The 22,160-nt window shown below is 46.6% G+C and overlaps 1 protein-coding gene across 1 annotated transcript; it reads left to right on the forward strand.

Moving 5' to 3' along the window:
• The first annotated feature begins 411 nt into the window (after positions 1-411).
• hdac11 (histone deacetylase 11) lies at positions 412-22,160 on the forward strand. Its single transcript, XM_077007655.1, has 11 exons — positions 412-1,302; positions 1,668-1,728; positions 2,231-2,379; positions 2,919-3,019; positions 4,342-4,458; positions 8,570-8,612; positions 9,301-9,377; positions 10,020-10,082; positions 17,153-17,249; positions 18,432-18,610; positions 19,653-22,160. The coding sequence occupies exons 2-11, from the start codon at positions 1,694-1,696 to the stop codon at positions 19,890-19,892; spliced, it is 1,101 nt and encodes a 366-aa protein (XP_076863770.1). The 5' UTR covers positions 412-1,302; positions 1,668-1,693; the 3' UTR covers positions 19,893-22,160.

Consider the following 22,160-nt stretch of genomic DNA (forward strand, 5'->3'; position numbering starts at 1 on the left):
ATGAAAATCGACAGCACTGACCTCAATTTGTGGCAAAATATTCGGTTTATAGGGAGAAGCCACTCACTCCACGAGATGCCAAATTTTAGATAACAGACCCACAGTGAGGATACAGAATGACAACACCTCAGGCAGCGAGCTCTTTCCTTCAGAACCTTTGAAGCCATTATGGATATTTAAAAAAACTGGGCTACATTAAAGCAGTGAGCTGAACACTTTCTTTTTAAGGATTCAGATATGCTGGCCACAAAAAGAAAAAGAAAGGATTTTCGTCCTGAGGCTACTGCGAGAACTGTACGCGTTGAGCCAATCACAGAGCAGCTCCGGCATGACCTCACACCCGAGTCTCTACAGCCACCACGTCGTTACGCAAGCGTTACACACGCAGCTATTTTTAGAAACCAAAGAGCCGGAGGCAGTCGCCTTAGTAATGGATTACTCGGCAAAACAATTCAGAAAAATTACACGTCATGTTTTTCATAATGTGTTAGACACGTGGTGACCATATTATTGCAAGTACCCCGAATTGGCTATTTGTGGAGACTATAGAGATTTCTGTAGTAATTACATTGCAAAGACAGACGGATAACGTTTTCACGTCTGGAGTTCGTCTATATGCTACGACCAACAATCTATATCTTCAGTACCTAAATGCTTTACACATGTGTTCTTGGGGGTACCATTCTTCCATACTTTCGGAGTAACTATCACAGAGCTGATGGCATTTACTTTACATGCAGCGGATGTAGGCCAATCAGGATGGATTTTTCCACATTATTATGTGCTAATTGTCATTGTATGTGTTGTATTGACACCGGATTATTATTACTAATAATTGATATTGATTATAATCGCTGTGCTTGGGTATTTTTGTTTAGCATATATTATATTAATTACACTACGATACAATTTTTTTTACTATACTATAACGACAAACAAAAATGGTTTATTATTCAGTTTTGCTTCAGGGTACGTCTGGCTATGAAATAACCGTTCGTTTTCTCGTTTAGCGCTTTTGAGAATTTTCGGAAAAATCTTACGCGCTCCAGGACGTTTTAGAGACGGCCCAGTGAATGCAGTATGACGTAGTGAAGGCAAGAGCGCGTGAGCAGCGCAAGTATACATGGGGAAATAGAAAGACAGGAAAAGGAGGTTTGTAAACTGGGGATGAACCTTCCACGCTAGTGGCAGCCTGAAACTATTTTGGACATGTGAACACAGAACGAACAACTGTATCATAAACGAATAGATGAAGATAATTCTCACACCCTATAAATAAGGGAAATATAAAATGGCTGGCAGGTGAGTCGTGCTTTTTGCACATTTACCGCGATTTTCTGCGAGAGCCAATATGAAATCGATTTTCTGGACATCGAACCAGGTGCATTAAAGACCACGATGTACAGTAAACCCACTACGTTAATCTAACACCTCGAACGAAAAGCTAATACGAAAAATGTTTCCAAAACACTGGCGTTGCGTCGCATAAATTCCTAGAGCGCGTGTGCAAGATTGGCAGAGGATTGTGGGAAATGTATTTTTTCTGTGAAGCCGGGGTTAGGATTTAGTTTATGTTTAAAAGTATACACATTTCATATTTACATTTGCACACATACACTTATACACACATTGTACGGCAGCGTTCAGTTTCTAATATTTTATGGCAGGTGAAAACTGTCATGCAGTGGTCATCATGTCAAGGACAGACGTCTCAGAAGGAAAGAAAAGGTATGTCCTCCACACTAACAACCTGTATCCACTGAGACAGGAATGTTCTGCCTTCATGGTGTATAAGTCATTGTCAGTGGTATATTCTAAATGCATGTTATTTCTAAAATAATTATAACTTAAGTAGATAAACGTAAATTTATGCACTTGACAGACACTGTTATCCAGTGCAACATATATTTTCAAGCATGTTACAGAGGTGGTCAGGTGGGTAATAGAGACATGAGTCCTGCTCAAGGACTCTTATTGTATAGTATGGTGCTTTTGTCCAGATAGGGGGAATTAACCCCAGTCCCTCACAGGTAGATAGATTGAACCTTATTTATCCTGGGAAGATATTATGGTTCCTACAGGGAAATTGAAGAGAAATAAGACTTACTTTTTTAACTATAAAAAATGTCATGCCATATTAATATCATTATTTTGTGTGTGGATGGTGATAAGGTTTAAGACTAATGTGTAAACATATGAATGTTTGTACGTTTCTGTTTTCTTTCACTAGCTCACACCAGACAGAGCTGTACATACGGGTTCCTTCGACATGCCTGCCAATAGTTTACTCCCCGGAGTATAACATCACCTTCATGGGGCTGGAGAAGCTCCACCCTTTTGATGCGGGCAAATGGGGCAAAGTCATCCACCTTTTAAAAGGTACCCCCAGCTAAAACCAGCCGAGGATGATGTTTTAGACTTGCGTCTAGTTGCGTCTGGGGGGTGGGGTGGGGGGGGGGGGGGGGTGTTGGTTGGTATGGTGATAGAGATGGAAGGAGGGAGAGGTGATAGAATGGAATGAGTAGAGAGTGAGCGTGGAGGCGGGGGCAGATCCCCCGTTGGGGTGGGGTGGGGGGGGGGATCAAGGCCAGCCCTCTCCTCCACCGCTCTGACTTTGAGTGCAAGGTCAGAGACAGACAGAAGCCCCTCTGCTGGAACTTCAGATAAACCTGAACAAAGCCTCTGTCTCTCATGGGCTCTTCTATCTGCAAGCTCCCCCCAAACCATCTCTTAACCCTGGAGATGTGGTGCTTGTCGGATAAACTTATTAACTTGCAAAGCTCTGCATATGGCAGTGGTGGGAACGTTCTGGGGAGGTAGTGATAACGGCTCACATCCATCTGAAGATAGTTTTAGATCTCTGAAACTTTTTTTCTCCTTAGCTGAAATTGGTCTGTTATTTTTTGTCTGCCCTGCAGAGGAGCAGTTCATCACAGATGATACCATTGTTCCAGCGAGGGAGGCCAGTGAAGAGGACCTCCTGGTGGTTCACACCAGACGCTATCTGAGTAGACTCAAGGTACATTCGCCTGGCTCACTCCCAGGCTTTACCTTGTCCTTGTTTTTTGTGCTTTTTTGCTCTCTGATTGCCTGAAAAGTGGCTGATCTTCAGTCTCCCATTGGCCTGAATACTGAGGGCGACAGGAAGTGACAGGAAGTCAGCAAAATCACAGATTTAAGAAATGAGATCCATCCTGAGCTTTGAAACGAGAGCCACTGTGAGCTGAACGTTATAGGTCATCCCGAGGCTCATTTTCAGGGCATCAAACCGCTGGATACATTTTCATTCACATACTAAACCAGCCGTTAAATGACCAAATTGTTACATTTCCTGCATAACACTCCTAGTCAGATGTTTCTGCCAGCTGTACATGTTATTGTCTTCAGTGTATAACCTTTCCCCTCATTAGCAACAATGACGGACAGAAACGCCCGGGCTTGCCTGGGGAGCCCTTCATTTTGGCTCCAGTTCTCCCAGCAGTCAGAGCCATGCCAGGTGCCCCCCCACCCACCCACCCAAACATTAGGAAGCCGTCCTTCTTCTTTAGCTCAGGGTGGTCCCCGACGGCTCCACAGCACACGATCAGGGTCTGTCCTGCCATTTCTCCACAGCCAGGACTGTCAGACACATGTCTCTCCACGTGCGCTGGGATCAGCAGGACCCCATCCTTAATCGCTACCAGCGAAAGCATGAGACTGATCTCAGACCAGTATGAAAGGGCGGCTTATATTATATTAGAAGTCTTAGGAAGTATTAGTTCCTGTTGGACATCATCGCGCTATAAAATGGCTCTGTGTATCATTTCTCCCTCTGCATGCAGAACGGGTTCTTGGAGGGCTCAAGAGAGGTACCTCAGTTCCCCTCTGACTGACTACATTTGATTTTTCCTCTTCTTTTCGTGCTGTGCCATGTACGTCAGTAGTGGTCTGTTATCGTGTTTGAGCATTTTGGCACTGGTCTACACTGTCATCTCAAAGGCACACTAACATGAAACGGCCACATCCAGTGTTGGCTTGATCTACCTGATTGGGGCGAGTTTTCCAAAAGGTCTGTTGTGCAGTAAAGATGTCAGCTTGTGGTGAAAACATACTCACTTAGTATGATCTTGGACTTACTGCTGCAGGGCTTTTGGGTAACTGGCCCCAGAAAGTTAAGTTATTTAGATATTTAGATAAAGATATTCTTTGTGTTCTGATTTTATTTGATGTCTCAGTGGTGCATAATGTCCTTGTTTGTTTTTTGTTTATTGTATTTTTTAGACTGAAGTGATCCCTAATATATTTACTCCTTACGTTTTAGCATGAAATTGTGTGTGTGTGTATTTTTCTCTCTGTCTCCAGTGGTCCCTGGTGGTTGCCACTATCACAGAAATCCCTCCTCTTATATTTCTGCCCAATTTCTTGGTTCAGCGCAAAGTTCTAAGGCCATTACGCACCCAGACGGGTGGCACCATCATGGTACGTCCCCCACAGACACGCTCACGCAACCACACCTTAGCTCACACTCGCAACCACACCTTAGCTCACACTCGCAACCTCACACAATAATCCCAGCACCATTCTTCAATGAACCTCTCACTCATAGGACCACTCACAATAAGCCCAAGACCTTTGGACTCCTTTTCATGTTTAAATGCTTTTTGACAACGCAAATGTGACATTTTCCGATGTCCCTTGGGAGAGTGAAGCTGCACAGAAGCTATAGTCACTGTGAAGTAGACGCAGTCTCCAAACACTGAAAAGCGATCATTTTTTGAAATGTTACTGAAATGCAGATCTCAGTTTATTTCCTGTTTTGTTTATTTTGTTTGCTTGTTTCTTGTCAGTAAGGGCTGGAACCAAGATTCAGGCTTTGAAATGCATGCTAACTACGGCTGTATAAAAGCAGATCGCAGTACGTTGGATGAGAGTGGGCTGTGATGTTAATGTCACCCTGCTGTTCCCCTCTAGGCCGTGTTTGTTCCCCTACGTCAGAGCCGATCACCCCGATGTTTAATCGCCAGCTTGTGTGTGCACCCACACTTTCAGCTGGTCTTCCGACTGGTCTGTTGTGGGAAGACTTGGGGGCGGTGTTACCCGTTTGTAGGTCGCCGAGCAACTGTGATGACACAGCTCTGAGGGGAGTGGCCTGTGCAGTACTTTTGCTAGCACTAGAAATAAATAAACAGAATTTAAAAAATCAATTACAGATCTTCTGAGGAGATGCTAAATAGTAGAAATGCATGCAATTTTTGTTCTGTGGTGGTTACACAGAAGATTTGAAGAAGTGAGTATATGATTATCTCTCCTAATAAGATCTGTCTGAGTGTGAGCGTGTTCCAGCTGGCCAGCTGTTGATTAGCGTTGGGCTAAACACACAGGTTTTGTAGAAGTGCTGTCTGATTAGAGGTTTTCTGGCATTCTATATCTTGTGCTCCTGGGATTATGGCTGTTCCTAGCCATAGATTCAGAGACTCAGGTTCTTCTCCGGGTCAGCTTTGTTTCAGACGGTCTGTACGGTGCACCGTGTCTTGTGGGGCAGGTGCGTGTGACTACGATAGGCCTGAGATCTCTCGGGCACAGAGCAGAATTACACCACCTAGCAGGCTTCTCTCACAGGATTTGCTGTGCTGTCTGTTGTCTGTGGTGGAGTCCTGGTATGGGTGTGTGTGTTTGTGTGTGCGCGTGTGTGTGTGTGTGTGTGTGTGTGTGTTTGTGTGCGCACGCACGCTTGATTCATCAGCAGACGACCTCATGATAAGAGAAATACTGGGCAGGGCATAGTGTGTTTTGTGCATGATTAGTGTCTGCATTGGCTGTTCCATCTAAGGAAGGCTGGAGCTGTGTGTGTGTGTGTGTGTGTGTGTGTGTGTGTTGCGTAGGTGGATATGTAATCCTCTGTTTGCTGTGCTTACCAACCTGGATCTGTCTACTGTGAGGGACCCACTTCATTATCTGACTCTCTGCTGGGGCGATTAGGACCGGGTCTGGATTTACACTCTGTTCTTTTGTCCCAGGGGACGACAGTGTAACAGTGCAGCTGTGAAAGTGGAAAGTGCTTTTAGAGATCCCTCAGTCTGCCTTGTAGGGTTTTGCCTCAGCTTAGCTTCTCGCATGACAACACCCACAGGGCCCAACGCGGAGAGAGACAACCCGCTTCGATCTGTCTCCCAGAGAAACGACGGCATGCTGTGTTTTCTGGAGCCTGCGGTGATGGGAGAGTGTGTGTGTGTGTGTGTGTGTGTGGGGGGGGGGGGTGTGTTAGTTGTGTGGAGCTTGCAGTCCCCCATCACAGATCAGAGTTGGTGGGAAGCGATGAGATCTGTCAGTGATTGGTGGCTCCATCTAAAGCCTCTGCCTGCTAGTCTTCAGCCTGTGTCCTAAAAGAGCAGCAGATGGGGCAATATATGCACGCCGTTCTACTTGAATTGATGAAGGATGATTGCAATTTCCAACATTGTGTAGGGATGCAGGTGTGGCCTATATCAAACATGCAGACATAAGCAAAGGGAGGGAGGGAGAGAGAGAGAGTGGTAGGAGGAAAGACTAAGTGTCATGAGGAGAGGCCGTGAGTGTCATGAGGAGAGGCCGTGAGTGTCATGAGGAGAGACCGTGAGTGTCATGAGGAGAGACCGTGTGTGGCATGAGGAGAGACCGTGAGTGTCATGAGGAGAGACCGTGTGTGGCATGAGGAGAGACCGTGTGTGGCATGAGGAGAGACCGTGAGTGGCATGAGGAGAGACCGTGAGTGTCATGAGGAGAGACCGTGAGTGTCATGAGGAGAGGCCGTGAGTGTCATGAGGAGAGGCCGTGAGTGTCATGAGGAGAGGCCGTGAGTGTCATGAGGAGAGGCCGTGAGTGTCATGAGGAGAGACCGTGAGTGGCATGAGGAGAGACCGTGAGTGTCATGAGGAGAGACCGTGAGTGTCATGAGGAGAGGCCGTGAGTGTCATGAGGAGAGGCCGTGAGTGTCATGAGGAGAGACCGTGAGTGTCATGAGGAGAGACCGTGTGTGGCATGAGGAGAGACCGTGTGTGGCATGAGGAGAGACTGTGGTAGGTGGTGGGAAAAGGAGAGGTATTTTCCAGAGAGAGTCCCTCTCTTATACCCTCTCCACATGCAAAGCCATGCACCAGAACCCTGGAGAGTATGCTCAATAAGAGTACGCACGTGTGTGTGTGTGTGTGTGTGTGTGTGTGTGTGTGTGTGTGTGTGTGCGCGTGTGCGCATGTGTGTGTATTGGTGGTCCTTCTTTAGTGTAACCATCTCTCTCTCTCTCTCGATGGAGCACACGGCCGGGTTGTCGTACCGTTCTAGTCTTCGTCATCCTTCCAAACATGGCTCCCTGTTCTATCTCGTTTCACACCACAGTGCATCTACATCAGGGACATTACATGAGTCAGAACAGAAACCTCCGTTCCAAAGCTGTCTCCTTTGTTTTAATATAACGGGGTTCTTTATGACACATGCAGTTTGTATATCAGTATTTCTCGGGTCCAGTTATTTACTGAATTTATAAGCCAAACCCCACAAGACACAATGAAGGCAGTACTGAACAGTCACTTCCAGAGCTGTACCCAGAGGGCACTGTGCAGACTATATGTTTACAGGCTTGCTTTACGGGGTACCTTTACAGGACACGTGGAGAATGTGTGTCTCTGATGAGATATTAACTTAAAAACGAAAAAAATGGAAATGCACAATGAGTATCGGCATCACCCGCATTCCCCACTGAAAGACATCTCACGCTTACCGAGATTGATTTTGAAGCCTTGCTTGTATTATCCAGCAGTTCTGCCATTAAATGCATTTATTGATCTTTGCACTCGATTCTGCTGTTGTCTCCAGAGAGAGCAGTACTGCCCTGGAAGAGCAGGCGGGGCGGGCCAGTGTGGTGGCCCATCAGGGACATCAGATGGCCTCTGGCCTTCTGTCATATATTTCTTGTAGTACGCAGATCCAGAAGGTGGTGGGATTATAGATTATAGAGTTTCCGAAGTAAAGCTACGCTGCAGACAGCTTTGCAGGCTCATGGTGTTCTCTGAACCAGCTTCATGAAGCAGCCCCTTATAATGCATCTCTATCGGTCCTGAAGTCTCACCTGGGCAAAGCACATGGAGGAGGAGGAGCTAATATGCCTTTATTAAACATGCCTTTACTCATGTATGTCCAAACATTTGACTGGTATTCTGCTCATTTGGTACATGTGTCACATCGTCTGGTAAAACAAAAGGCTTGATTGGTCAAAAACGAATAACTTCTGTTACAGGAATAGGAATTGAAATCCTAATCTTTAAGATAGATTAAAGGAAGGTTTTGCTATTTACTTACATTTCAGACCTGTGCTTGTACCTTTTTGTGAGCTAAGGGTCAGAGAAACACCTCCATAAGCTTCAGTGCACATGGCGTTTCAGAATTTCAGAATTTAATTTAAAGGTTGCATCATGACACGGGCCGAACGCTTCAAGCCCCGTTTGTTCAGAGCACTGTAGACGCTCCCTGAACTCACTCAGAGGCCGAGAGTATCAGCTGCTCTGTTACTTTTACATTTGATGTGATTCCTCTGAACAGCTTCCGTCTCACTTTGCAGGCCGGGAAGCTCGCCATGGACCGAGGATGGGCCATAAACGTAGGTGAGTTCCCTGCCACAGTTCGCCCTCGATCCTGACCAATCGGTGATGAGAGCTACACTCTTGGAAACCCGCTGCATCCCCCCCACAACAGTGGTGTTGGTGCTAATGGTGTGGAGGAGCAGAGGGTGTTGGTGTGCTCCACGTGTGTGGACGTCTCTCTCCCCCTCCTCAGCAGGAGTGTGTGGTCACTAACACGAACATCCACTCATCTTCACGTCTGCTGAGGGATTGAGAGAAGCAGAGTCCATAGATTTCCTTTCGCCTCCGTCTGCTGTGGCACTGAGTGGGGGGGGGGTCGAGAGAGGTCGCACGGGGATGGGTGAGGTCACGTAGGGATGGGAGAGGTCACATGGATGTGCAATATAGTACTAATGAAAACTTGACCTGCCGCCACAGAGGGCAGATGTATAATGCGGCTAAATGTGGCAGGTCAAAGGGGGACAGTCTAGACCGGCGTTCAGGGGACGTCGCTGAATGGGTCGACACAGGTGCATGCGAAGGAAGTCTTACTGCCTTACGCATTCAGACAGCTACTGAGTATTCCTCACCCAGGTATATCGGGACAACGGGTTCCATTTAATCTTCCTAACACTCCAGTCACGCCTTGGCCGTGGCGGGCCGGTTTGTAATGGGGTCTCCGGCGGGGTCAGGCTTGGCTGATAGCTCGTCTTCTCCTTCCTGTCTCTAGGAGGTGGCTTCCACCACTGCTCCAGTGACAAGGGAGGCGGCTTCTGTGCTTACGCGGACATCACGCTCGCTATCAAGGTACGACAGCAGCGTGGCTAAGCCAGAGATCCTCTCAGAGTTCTGCTCATGTCTGCAAAATGGAAGCTGTCTCTCCAAGTAATGGACATTTGGACGTATGGATTAGACTCCCTTAAAGGGCACTTAAACCGGAGGATGTCGGGATAATTATAGGATATCCATATTATTGGACTGTCATGTCACTTTTTTGATAGATATGTCCCTGGCCGTAACAAACACACACGCGCACACACACACACACACACACACACACACACACACACACACACACACACACACACATGGGGGGCTGTTGAACAGTGGTTCATTAGACATCTAAACCTGTTAGGTTTACTGGACAGAAGAGGCAACTCAACCAAAGTGCCTTACATGTTTATCAGAGTGGTGCGACGTGCACCTCCATCATGTTGGTGTTCCCAGCCTCCACCCCTACACGCACTACTAGGTGTGAAATTACAACTACACAGAAGATGTGGACCAAGCAGGGTTTCTGTTTCTAACAGCTGTGTCTCACACTTCCTCCACATCAAACATGTTCCCTGTCATCGTCCAAATTTCTCCCAGCGTCCGATCGGAGTTTCTGTTTGCACACTCCAGTGGCTGCTCATCTCAACCCTCTGGCCTGTGTGTTTCTTTCCACAGTTTCTATTCGAGAGGGTTGAAGGAGTCTCCAAGGCCACCATCATCGATCTGGACGCCCATCAGGTGAGGATCGCTCCCGACCCCGAGCCTACGTGTCGTCATGGCAACCCCCTGCCCCTGCAACGGTGTCGTCATGGCGGTCCCCTACACACGCAATGCTGTCGTCATGGAAGCCCTCGCAGGTCTTCCACCCCAGCCTCATCACTCTCAGCCCTGCAGCATGCTGGGAATTTTTTTCCTCTTTCACACCTCATTTGCAATTGGTTATTATTTCTAATGGTGATGTTTTAATCAGGTTTTTAGGGTGTCATTAAGATAATTGCAGGGTAATTATTGTGTAATGATGATGAGGATCTCTTAAGATTCCTTCAGTAGATAAGAACACATGGAGAAAAAAAAAGAATTTCATCTGACTTCTTACATGTTTTTTATTAATGTTATCTGCCAGTTAATTGAGATGTATATTTTTAATATACATTTAAATGATTAAATAGAAAGAATAACAATAAAGCTGCTGCTGCAGTCGCCCAAGAAAAAGATGTTGGATCAGACAGGAAGTGGCTCCTTGCATACTGTAACTCCTGTCCATCAAAGAGTTTAGCAGAGTGTTTAACACAAGCTGCTGTGTGTGTGTGTGTGTGTGTGTGTGTGTGTGTGTGTGTGTGTGTGTGTGTGTGTGTGTGTGTGTGTGTGTGTGTGTGTGTGTGTGTGTGTGTGTGTGTGTGTTTTAAATCTGCTGAACCTGCTCTCATAATGAAAATCAGCAGTTCTTGCAAAAATCTTCTTGGGCTAGGAATACATGTGAAAGGTTTTGCCTCCGCATTTTCAAGAGGATTTTCTAGAGAACATTTTCTGTGTGTTCTCCGGCCTTTGTATTCTGAGGGTCATTTACAGTATTTCTGTATGGCTTGTGCAGTATGAGCACAGCGTTTCTGACTACTGCATCAGTGTTTCACTGGACCCTTTTGCTCTCAGAACTGTAACCACTGTCTTCCTGTGTTCACACATTGGTGCAGTGGTTGTCAGGCTTTGGAAAGTTCAAACTGTGAAGTTAAAAAACAATCCTCAAGCTCTCAGTATCACTCTTGGCCACCCAGTCAGGGTCTTGGGATGAATGTGAAAGAATGAAGTGTGCGCTCTCTGGGTGTAAATGAATGAAGTGTGTGCTCTCTGGGTGTGAGTGAATGAAGTGTGCGCTCTCTGGGTGTGAGTGAATGGAGTGTGCTCTCTGGGTGTGAGTGAATGGAGTGTGCACTCTGGGTGTGAGTGAATGGAGTGTGCACTCTGGGTGTGAGTGAATGGAATGTGCACTCTCTGGGTGTGAGTGAATGGAGTGTGCGCTCTCTGGGTGTGAGTGAATGGAGTGTGCGCTCTCTGGGTGTGAGTGAATGGAGTGTGCGCTCTCTGGGTGTGAGTGAATGGAGTGTGCGCTCTCTGGGTGGGAGTGAATGGAGTGTGCGCTCTCTGGCTGTGACTCTGGGTGTGAGTGAATGGACTGTGCTCTCTGGGTGTGAGTGAATGGAATGTGCACTCTCTGGGTGTGAGTGAATGGAATGTGCACTCTCTGGGTGTGAGTGAATGGAATGTGCACTCTCTGGGTGGGAGTGAATGGAGTGTGCGCTCTCTGGGTGAGAGTGAATGGAGTGTGTGCTCTCTGGCTGTGACTCTGGGTGTGAGTGAATGGAGTGTGCACTCTCTGGGTGTGAGTGGAGTGTGCACTCTCTGGGTGTGAGTGAATGAAGTATGCGCTCTCTGGGTGTGAGTGAATGGAGTGTGCGCTCTGGGTGTGAGTGGAGTGTGAGTGAATGGAGTGTGCTTTCTCTGGGTGTGAGTGAATGGAGTGTGCACTCTCTGGGTGTGAGTGAATGGAGTGTGCACTCTGGGTGTGAGTGAATGGAGTGTGCGCTCTCTGGGTGTGAGTGAATGAAGTATGCGCTCTCTGGGTGTAAGTGAATGGAGTGTGCGCTCTGGGTGAGAGTGGAGTGTGTGCTCTCTGGGTGTGAGTGAATGAAGTGTGCGCTCTCTGGGTGTGACAACAACACAGTGCATTTAGGTATGTAGTCAACATAGACCTGCTGAACAACAAACGGAATGAGGAAGAAAGGGAATTAAGTTTGTACTTGAGGTCTAGGTATTACAGAAACTGATCTACAGGGATCTTCATACACAACCATCTCTAGGACGGATTCTGGGTTCTCTGGGTTAAAATGCCTTGTTGAGGTCAGAGGTAAGAGGAGAATAGCCAGACTGGTTTGAGCTGGTAGAAACATTAACTCAAATAACCACCCTTTACATACAAGATATGAAAAATGGCATTTTGTGAATGTAAAACCTTGAAGCAGACATGCTACAGGGTCAGACGACCACAGCAGGGGACACTCCTGTCTGCTAACAACAGACAACTGAGGCTACATGTGTTGACCAAAACTGGACAACATAACACCGGAATAATGTCAAAAAGCTCAAATCAGCTCAAACTGGCTTCTTAAACATGACAAAGTTCATTGTACCTGAATGGCTTATGTAGTAACCAGACCTCAATCCAGTAGATCACCTGTGGTGAAACGGGAGAGTTGTGTGGTGCTGTGATCATGTCACTATGGACCAGCATCTGTGAGCAACGTTTCCAGCACCTTGTTGAATCTATTACAGCAGTTCTGGAGGCGAAAGTGTGGTCCGACCCGATCAAGGTGGTCCTAATAAACTGTCTGGTTGGTATACCCTGTGTTTATTTTCTGTGTTCTTCTTTACAGCACTGTAATTCGCTTTTGATTTGAGTATGTGTTTGTTTTCTGGACTTGTCTATCTAGTTCCAGTTTACTGCACTAGACAGTCCCAACATAACTGTCCATTTGTTTATACGAATGACCAAGTATCATTTGTTTTCTGACCTGCCTGCGGGGCTTTAGAGAGGAGGGCTTTAGAGGGGACGGGGGGGGGAGTTAGAGAGCTGTCTTTTGGACTGATCGCACCAGTGTAATGAAAGCCTGAGCATGTGCGTTTTATGTGCCGTCTGAGTGCAAAGTTTGATTTAAATGGAGAATATGCTTTTGAGCACGCTGGCTGATTTTGCAATGAGATTCAGTGTTTTTACGAATAGGCTTATGTTTATAGTTTAGAGAAAATGGTGCAGTGGTAAGAATGGTGCCTTGGTGGTTGAGAACAACCATTAGAGGAGATGGTTAGTGGCTGATGTGGTCTTCGATACACTCTGATGAACTTTAGGCTTGCCAGTGTTTATCTCAAGCCTTTGCTATTGGTTCCTGTAGTGTATTACTTAAGAAATCCTCCATAACAACAACCTTCAAGAGCCAATGAGTTCTCAGCATCACAAAGAGTCAGATACCCTGTCAGATGCTGGGCTGGATTGGACAGACGTTGGAAGCAGACCAGCACATTTCTTTCTGTAATTTACTCATTCTTCTCTGACGTCCCGTGTGTCCAGAAAGTGTTTATTCCCTCACCCCCATTTGCACTTTCAAGGATGATCAGACCTCATCTCAATTGCCACTTCACGCTCACTAGGGAGTTCTGTCACTTCTCAGACGCGTGTCACCTTCCTCCGTGCCATAACACGCATGCCACTGGCATCTGGACTTAACGGCTCCGTACAGCTGAGAGCTGCTATCGGAGCCACCGCTGTCGTCGACCGGCATAAATTGTGAATTATACTGAGACAGGTTTCTGAGGACTTTGAAAGTCCTTTGCCATTAAAGAAACACTGCGATCTCTATCTGCTGGCCTTAGTACACAACGTTCTTACCCAGTGGAGTTGAAGTCATACAGGTCGTCCCTTTGAGCTGGAATGGAACAGCAGATTGATTTGGGTCTTGTATTCTTGCATTTACCCTTCATACTAATCCACACACAACCGCCTCCAGCTCGGCTACACGCTCACAGTCTGGCGTAACAGAAGTCACCTGGAGTGACCTGGGAGTGATTAAGCCCTCATGAGACACCGTGTTGTCACCTGAGAGGCACTTTAGAACGCTGTCCTGAAGTGTAGGACGACTGAAGGTGAGGGGGGGGGGGGGGGGTGAGAGACAGAGAGAGAGAGAGGGAGAGAGATGGAGAAAAAGAAGGAATCAGCAAGCACCCAGGGATGAGAGGATAAAATGAGAAGAGCTCTGTCTCCATAGCAAAGTCACTTTGCAGTTGTGCAGTCAATCATCAGCAGGGGCGAACGATGGCTACCCTAGAGAACCAGTGCACGACACACGAGGGAACCTCCTCATGCTGGCAGCTCCCTGGGCTTCCTGCCTCTCCGCCCCCCGGCTCATACAGGACACACTCACCCGCCACCTTATTAGAAACAGCACACACACCTCGCGGTGTTCGCTGTCCATCTGCTGCTCCGCCCCGTTGGTGTTGACCACCACCTAGTGCTGCACCAGTGGTGTGGGGTCAGGGGTCAGGTGGGGCAAACACGCTGTTCATGCTTACAGATGGGCAGCAGCCTGTAATTGTGCACATATAAAAATGCACTTATAAGATGATTGTACCTAAGGCAGTGGCCAATGAATGTTAGTATTTTAATGGAGTGGGTGGAGTGTTTACTCATGCCATAATTGATGGCATGCTATCATATAACTGGCTGAACACTTAGGGGTCAGACCTTTTTCACTACTTGGTATGTTGAAACATTTATATGCAGTTTATTGGAGAACAGCCATGGTAATAATTACACATAATCTCTGTAATGGTGGAGTAAATTACTCTGCAATCTTGTGATAATAGCATGTTTTTAAAGGACTGTTATTATTGGCTTGGATAATATTTCAGACATCAGAAGGCTGAAAGGAAAATGTCTTGTTTAAGACGAGCTACAGTGATTAGCGCAGAGTGAACACATGCTAACACGCATTAGTTTTTCTTCATCACTTCTAGGCAGCGTGTTGGAATCTTTACTCTATGTTTGATTGTTCTCCACTGCAATGAATTGTGTCCCCCACTAACGAACACAGCTAATTAATTGAGTTAGCATGGATGGAGGAGGTAGATCTCTGTGGTTGGACTGCTGCTTATAGATGTGCTTTGAATCATAGCTCGACTGTAATTATGGTCTTTTTTGCTTATCGACCGACGCAGAGGGGATCAGATCGATGCAGATGCCGAATGAATAATTCATGGAAGGCCATGCGGAGAGCACAGAGGCTGACGCTAGCTCAGGCATGTATACGGGGACGGGCGAAGACGCTGGCTCAGCTAAGCTTACAAAAACAGCAAGGAACACAGAGCCACAAAGCCGGAGTTGAGCCTCCGATTAAACGGCCGGAATTATGGCCCGTCGTAGCGGTTAATATTGTTGAGTGGGAAAGTCCCTGGCCAGTATGAATTCACCAGTGCTAATTAACTGCGTTATTTGCACGCCAGGTCAACAACGCGGACGCAAGGCACGGACTCCTTGCTGATGGCTCCAAACTGCCACGGCCCTCGTTTGGAGTCTGGCGGTATTGTTGTTGTGCGTCCTCCAAGGACCGGTCTCATGGCATTGGACGTTCCTATGGAAACTGTTGTCTGTAGAGATGCAGTACACCAGGCATGTGACAGATGCTTTTCGCTCTAAGGGCAAAAGTGCCACGGTTGTTGATCGCCGTCATCATCAATCACATGGTTTAGGTCCAAATCCATGAAAGTCCAGTTACCTCAAGGAATAGATCTCGACTGGTTAGGTTTTTAAGTCCTTAGAATGGAAGTGAAATGTATATTAGTGTGGAAGTATTTGGCTAGTGGAGGCCTTAACCTTCTGTTCTAACTGTCCAGAACTGGACATTGCTCTGGGAGTCCAGGGTCACATCCACAGCTCTGCTATGTACAAAAATCAACATTTCTTTTATTCAAGGTTTATTTTTCTTTTCCGTTTGTTCAATGTGACAGTTGATGGACTCCTCAGGAAAATCAGAAAAGTGAACCCTGGTTAAGCTCTGCTGTATTCCGTCATATCCGTATTGTCTGAAATGCTCGTGCTCCTTAGGATATAAAAGCAAAACCCATTCTGCAGTCTGCCGTGAGAGGCCGGCTTTCTGCTTCTCTTCAGCGATTCATTTTTGATGACCTTCGCTTCGCAAGAGTAGGACATTGCCACGTTGATGGCACAGACAATTAGACGAGCTTTTGCTCATGGTCAGCTCGCCGTAGACGTACCACGACTTCACGCCTCTCGAAGCCGAACGAGTTTTGCTGCTTCACCGCTCAAGGCGCCGTGGAAAAGAGAGTGGGAATTTGTCCCTGAGTTCCTTCTCTCGTTCTCCCAATTATCCAGCAGGCTCTCCCGGGGCTGAAGATGGAGAGAGCGAAAGAAAGTGCTGTGTCAGAGGCCCGGATCCCACCACCGATGGTGGGGTCACGGCATCCAGACAGTGAGAGTGATGGAGAGAGTGAAGATAATGAAGAATGATGGAGGTTGGGTGGGGGGAGGGGCTTAGGTGCGCTGAGCTTACAGCTTAGCAACCGTACGTAGGCAGGAAGCACTCATCTCATCCTGTCACTCATGTTTTCCATCAAAAGCAAACTTGCCCCCCCCCCCCCCCCCCCCTCCACCTCATCCACTGCACCCAGAGAGGCAGGTGACAGAGATTGATCCCACTATCAGTATTGTTTCAGAGTCTCGGGGTGAATGTGGAGAGGGAGAGCACATTCCTAGAAGCTTCATGTCAGTGTGGCAAATGAAAGAAGAAGAGAGAAAACAGCTCCAAACATCTGAGCTTTTACAATAAAGAGTGAAGGATCTCTGAAGGCCAGGCTACCAGCACAGCCTGCCGCTTTTCCGAGAATGAGTATGCTTCTTCGTCAGCAGGGGTACGGTTTATTCAGCGCGCCAAAGAGCACAAAGTAATTAAAATCTTTAAGAGCCGCGCAAATCCGGGCTAGCCGAGTAGCCACGCGGTCGTTGCCTCTGCTCACGTTGCTATTTATCACAGCTGCACATTACGGAGCCTTACTTGGGTCCACTAATATTAAAGTCAAGGTTTTATACAAAGTGGGGATGAACTGAGCTTCATTTCGTCTTGCCGTTCCGGGAATGTGGCCCGTACGGCGTATTATATTACACGTGGGGCCATGCGAGCTTAAACCCAGGCGGGGGAGCTGCACGACTCATTTTGTACCCTCTGCTCTCTCCTCTCTACCCCCAGGGAAACGGACACGAGCGTGACTTCTTGGATGACAGACGGGTGTATATAATGGACGTCTACAATCGCTACATCTATCCCGGGGACGGCTATGCCAAGAGTAAGCTCCTCACTGCGGATTCTCATCACTCAGAGCGATTATGTGAAGATAACCACACTGCAGTGATATGCAAACCTCTAACCGACTTTTTTAGGCTCTTCAAGCTATTTTGCATTGCTGTGATCGTTATTTGCATATAATTACAGAGAGAGGGAGAACCAAGCCTTGTGTGTCATTATGAATTGAAACTGTTACTCCCCTAAAGGGGGCAGAATTGTGCAGGGGAGTCATAGTGTTCAGGGGTGCAGAAAAGTGCACCGCACTGCAAGGACTTCAGTGTGCTGAGAGTGTGGGCCACACCCACAACAGTTCAAACAGGCCAAATTCCACACATGGCAATGACTTCCTATAATCAAATAACAAAGCTAACTCCTGTGAAACCCATAATGCATCAAATTAGTAATGACTGATTTATTAGTGGATTTGTTATTAAAGTCAGTGTTAGCCCAGTGTGGGCACTTGTTTAATCAGTAATGTCACTGTTAGCCAGGGTGGGCACTTCCAGTGTTGGTCATGCAGATTTAGCATGTTGGTTACCAGATGGGCCATATTCTCCTTGACAACGAATGCCAGCCTGTCGGGAAGAGCCGTGCACACGCACTTCCTCTTTCAACCTTTTCGCTCCTTAGTCGTTAAACAAAAGCTCAATTATACCAGTTTGTCTGTCAGTCGTTCCCATCCGTCTGAAGGTGCAGCCTGGCTCCCTCAGATAAGCTACGCTGGCTTTCATTCCTCCTTGTTTTTCTTCCTTCTGTGACATTCCACTGTGTTCAAACACAAAGTGCTTTGCTTTTCAGAAACTCTGCTTTTCTCTCCTTCATGTCTTCATCCACAGTTAAAGGCACAAGAGACTAATTAGGTCTTAAAAGTGACAAAATGAGCAAAGAACTGTTTGGGTGGACTCTGTGGCATTCTAGGAAATGTGACACGCACTCCACCAGGCGGGAAACCCACCAGGAGGAGAGAAGTTCTTTGTAATTTGTTCTGACCCTGTTCCTGCACCCTGTCACATGAAGTGTGGACACCCAAGAGAATTATTTGAGGACCCATGTTTCTCAGAGTTAAATATGGATTTCAGGGAGGGGCCAGGAGCCTTGGTTTGAATGGGTCGTTCCTCTGCTGGCCAATCAATGATTTCTACTGTATTAATAAGTGGACTGACTGGGTCTTGTGGGTCTATAGGGGCCATTAAAAGGAAGGTGGAGCTGGACTGGGGCACAGAGGACATGGAGTATCTCCAGAAGGTGGAGCTCCATTCCGAGGGTGCCCTCAATGAGATCAGACCCGACATTATTGTCTACAACGCAGGCACAGACATCCTCGACGGGGATCCTCTCGGAGGCCTGGCCATATCACCACAGGTGTTGCCACCGGTCACTCGTCCTGCCTGAGCTTGCTCTGTAATCTGGGATCGTTTGACACTGCCTGGCAAGCTCCTTATCTAGTCAGCATCTCATGAATCTGTTATTAAGGTCTGCAGTACTGGCTGGAGAATCCAGTGGTAGCAACTTTACTTTGGGAGAAGTGTGGTGGTTTGGGGGTAAGCAGAAATAGGTACACCAGGTTAGACACTTCACTATAGTAAAGCTCTAAGTGTTCAGCTGAGGGTCTCTTAAGGCACCAGGCATATCAGTTTTATAAGGCTCATGTAATATGTCAGGGTAGGTGTGTTGCAGTATAAACTTATGGATAACAAGCTGGTTCTGTTTTCATACATCACAAAAATCATCAATGAGAGTCTGACAACAATGAATATAAAAAAACTTTTTTCTTCAAAAAAATAGTTACAGTATGCAAAAGTGAATATTACACGTCAAACATGCTCTTTGTTGTCATCAACAGCTGCCAGCTCTCTAGTCTTTACATCAAACATAAGAAGTGTGTAAAAAACAGAACCAGATCGAGGTTTGACTTTCACTTTATCAACAGTGCTAAACTCCCTCAGTGTGAACACTACAGCGCTAATAAACAGGAACCAACACGGTCATTAAGAGCAGGTGTGTGGTAGGAGGACTCACCTGGGGTCTCCGAGCGGTCGAACCTGGGCCTGTATGTCGGGTCAGCCACTCTGTATCCCTGGTTAAAATGGATTCCTCTTAAACTATTAAAAGGTTTAAACCATTTCTCCCCATATAATTTCTAGCATTTAACGATGTCATAACAGATATTACACACCATTATGATAAGCTACTTATGAATAACTGCACTGTAGTTGAGACAAATTGAACATAATCATTTGGTTAGAGGTATGAGTCATTACTGCTTTTCATCTGCTATCACAGGTCATCATTGCACGGCACGTGAGCTGTTTGTCATAGTAATGGCTGCAAGAGTTTAGTAAGAGAGTGTTTAGGTACGCGTTGCCATGGCGTTACAATAGTGGTGAGTGTCCTTCTTTTCCAGGGCATCGTGAAGAGAGATGAGATCGTTTTCAGGGCTGCGCGAAGACGAGGAGTCCCCATCCTCATGGTGACGTCGGGGGGATATCAGAAGAAGACGGCCCGCATCATTGCCGACTCCATCCTGAACCTGCGCAGACAGGGTCTGATTGGCGAGGAAGCACTGGACGGGGCGGGGCCTTCGATGGTGCCAGTCATGATGAGCAGGTCTGTTTCATCAGGAGCAGCCATTAATGCCATGTGACATGTGCTAATGTGCCTGATTGGCCCATTTTGGGAGTGCTAACTTCAGCAGAACGGTGGTCTATGATGCTGTGGTGTGGGACCTGTGAGAGGTTGAGGTTCATGTAAGGAAGGGATCACACGCTCGGATTGTTATTTTACTAGCAACAGATCTGATCTTTTAGATGAAGCCTCATAAAAAAAATACATGCTTGTATTCACTTCACATGTTTTAAAATTCCACTTTAAATGATGAGAACAAAAAGGCAGCAATTCCAAGGGAGGTAAAGATGTATGAGCCCACAGCGTCCATGTTTACCAAACTCCTCTCTGGGATGATATGGAGAGGAAGGATAGCCATCTCCTCTGCGCTTATATCTTAACCGATCAATGTCATTCTTCAGGTCTAAACTAAATCAGTTTATTATAGAACTGCCCATATTTAGTCTGAATCTGTACTGGGTTCCTCATGTATCTATTATACTTGGACATTAACTGGCGCTATCATAATTAACTGGCTCTTCTCACTCGGTGAGAAGAGCCCTACTCTAACAGCAAGGTAACCAGTAACAAGCAACATTGAACTTCTGCTATTGTCAGTCTGGGGGATGCACATCACATTAAGACAGTCTCGTGGTCTCCTGGTCTCAGTGTCTGGAGCTTGAGACCAGACCCTGAAGAGATGAGACTCCATTTAATAGTGTGATACTGCTTTGTGATGACAGTTCCTCAACCCTGATCTGGTCTGGAGAAACGATTCTGTCATCTAGACCTGAAATCACAGAACAAGCGATTTTGTGACATTGGAAATCATTTTGATGTATTGTAAAAGCGCTAGCTAAAGAGATTCCCTTTAAGGGAGAGATCCAAGAAGTGAATTCCCCTCCTCATCTCAGGAACTAGCTCAGTCCAGAAGCCAGATTCCTATCAGTGAGTTAAGCTGGACTTTATTGGTTTGCTTTGAGGGACTGCCCCAGTGAAAACCTCAAAAAACCAAAATGAGCTGCATTTAGTTGGAAATATATGTTAATGACCTGAACATGAACCCAGTCTTATTGGTAGTCTCTATTCTCCATTCCAATAACAATGAGCAGAACCAGGTATGAAGCATCTTGCATGTTTTCCGCACCAAAACACAGATGCCTCATTAAGGGGCTGATTTCTCAGACACCTGAGAGCTCTTAACATGAAACACTGCAGTCTGAGGCTCTCCTGACCCCTCCACAACCTCCAGGAGCCTCGCTGAGTCCAAGAGGCTCGTCTGACTCCAGTACAAGCCATTAAATGGTCTGTTGGACGAATCACGGAGTGGGAATTCCTCACAGGTCAACCTCTGACCTCTCCTCGGAGGAACCCACCTGCTCCGGCCCTCTCCTTGACCCGATGCAACTGTTTACATCCACGAGGTCATCTGAGACGACACCCGTCAACCCGTGCTTGTTGACCCAAGGCAGGGTGAGGGCAGAACAGTCACCTGGAGTTAACGACACAGGCTTCCTGCCCGAGCAACGCGTTTGCTCTTTCTCTTTTCTTTTTCATGGTGCCCCAGTTCTGTTAGCTTCCGAGCTCCGTTTGCTGGAAGGATTCTGGGTAATAGCTGCTAACGAGCACGATAAGACACTTGTCCCTCCGCCGCCCCTCAAACGCACTCAGAAGGACGGCTAAGAGGCCGAGATGAAAGATTCAAAGCCTTCGGCCCGGCCGTCGTTCTGAGAGCTCCGTAATGGTCTACTGTAGAGGTCCTCGGTGAGGCTGGAGAGACTGATTAGCTGACCGTTTGATGAGGAGAGCGGAAAGATGGGCATGAGCATATGGTTCAACGTGCCATTTTTGGTTGAGACCTTGTAGATCAGATCAATAGGAGTGTTGTTAGCAGGTCAATAGTAGAACGGGTCAGTAATAGTGTCCTCAGCAGTACAGAATAATACTTACTAATGTCATGTTTTGCCACAATCTCTAAGGTCTTAGAAGGGACTTTTTTTCTCTTTATTGATGTGGGTGATGTTTTTTTTATTGATATGAATATAATTAAAACTGATGTCTGCACTCACTTTCCTCTCAGTGGAGCTTGGTTCAGTGATGTCTCATGGTAAATGTGTTTACTTGCATCCTCTGTAACTGTTCTCTATGACCATGTACTATACATTATGGCACTTTCTAACAATTAACAAAAGTGCCGAACATCATATTTAATTTATGGCTTTGTGTTTGTTTTTGTACCTCATGTTTACATTTAAACCACTTTTATGTGAAAATGAGAAAAATAAATCCACTTTAACTCTGCAATTAT

This window comes from Brachyhypopomus gauderio, chromosome 1, assembly GCF_052324685.1.
Source record: "Brachyhypopomus gauderio isolate BG-103 chromosome 1, BGAUD_0.2, whole genome shotgun sequence".
In the NCBI taxonomy this organism is placed as follows: Eukaryota; Metazoa; Chordata; class Actinopteri; order Gymnotiformes; family Hypopomidae; genus Brachyhypopomus; species Brachyhypopomus gauderio.

Excerpts from the sequence above, each read along its gene's own strand:
- hdac11 (XM_077007655.1), top strand. The coding sequence starts at position 1,694 with ATGTCAAGGACAGACGTCTCAGAAGGAAAGAAAAG. Across the intron at positions 1,729-2,230 it reads GTCTCAGAAGGAAAGAAAAG|CTCACACCAGACAGAGCTGT; the intron begins GTATGTCCTCCA and ends TTCTTTCACTAG. Across the intron at positions 18,611-19,652 it reads GCCTGGCCATATCACCACAG|GGCATCGTGAAGAGAGATGA; the intron begins GTGTTGCCACCG and ends CTTCTTTTCCAG.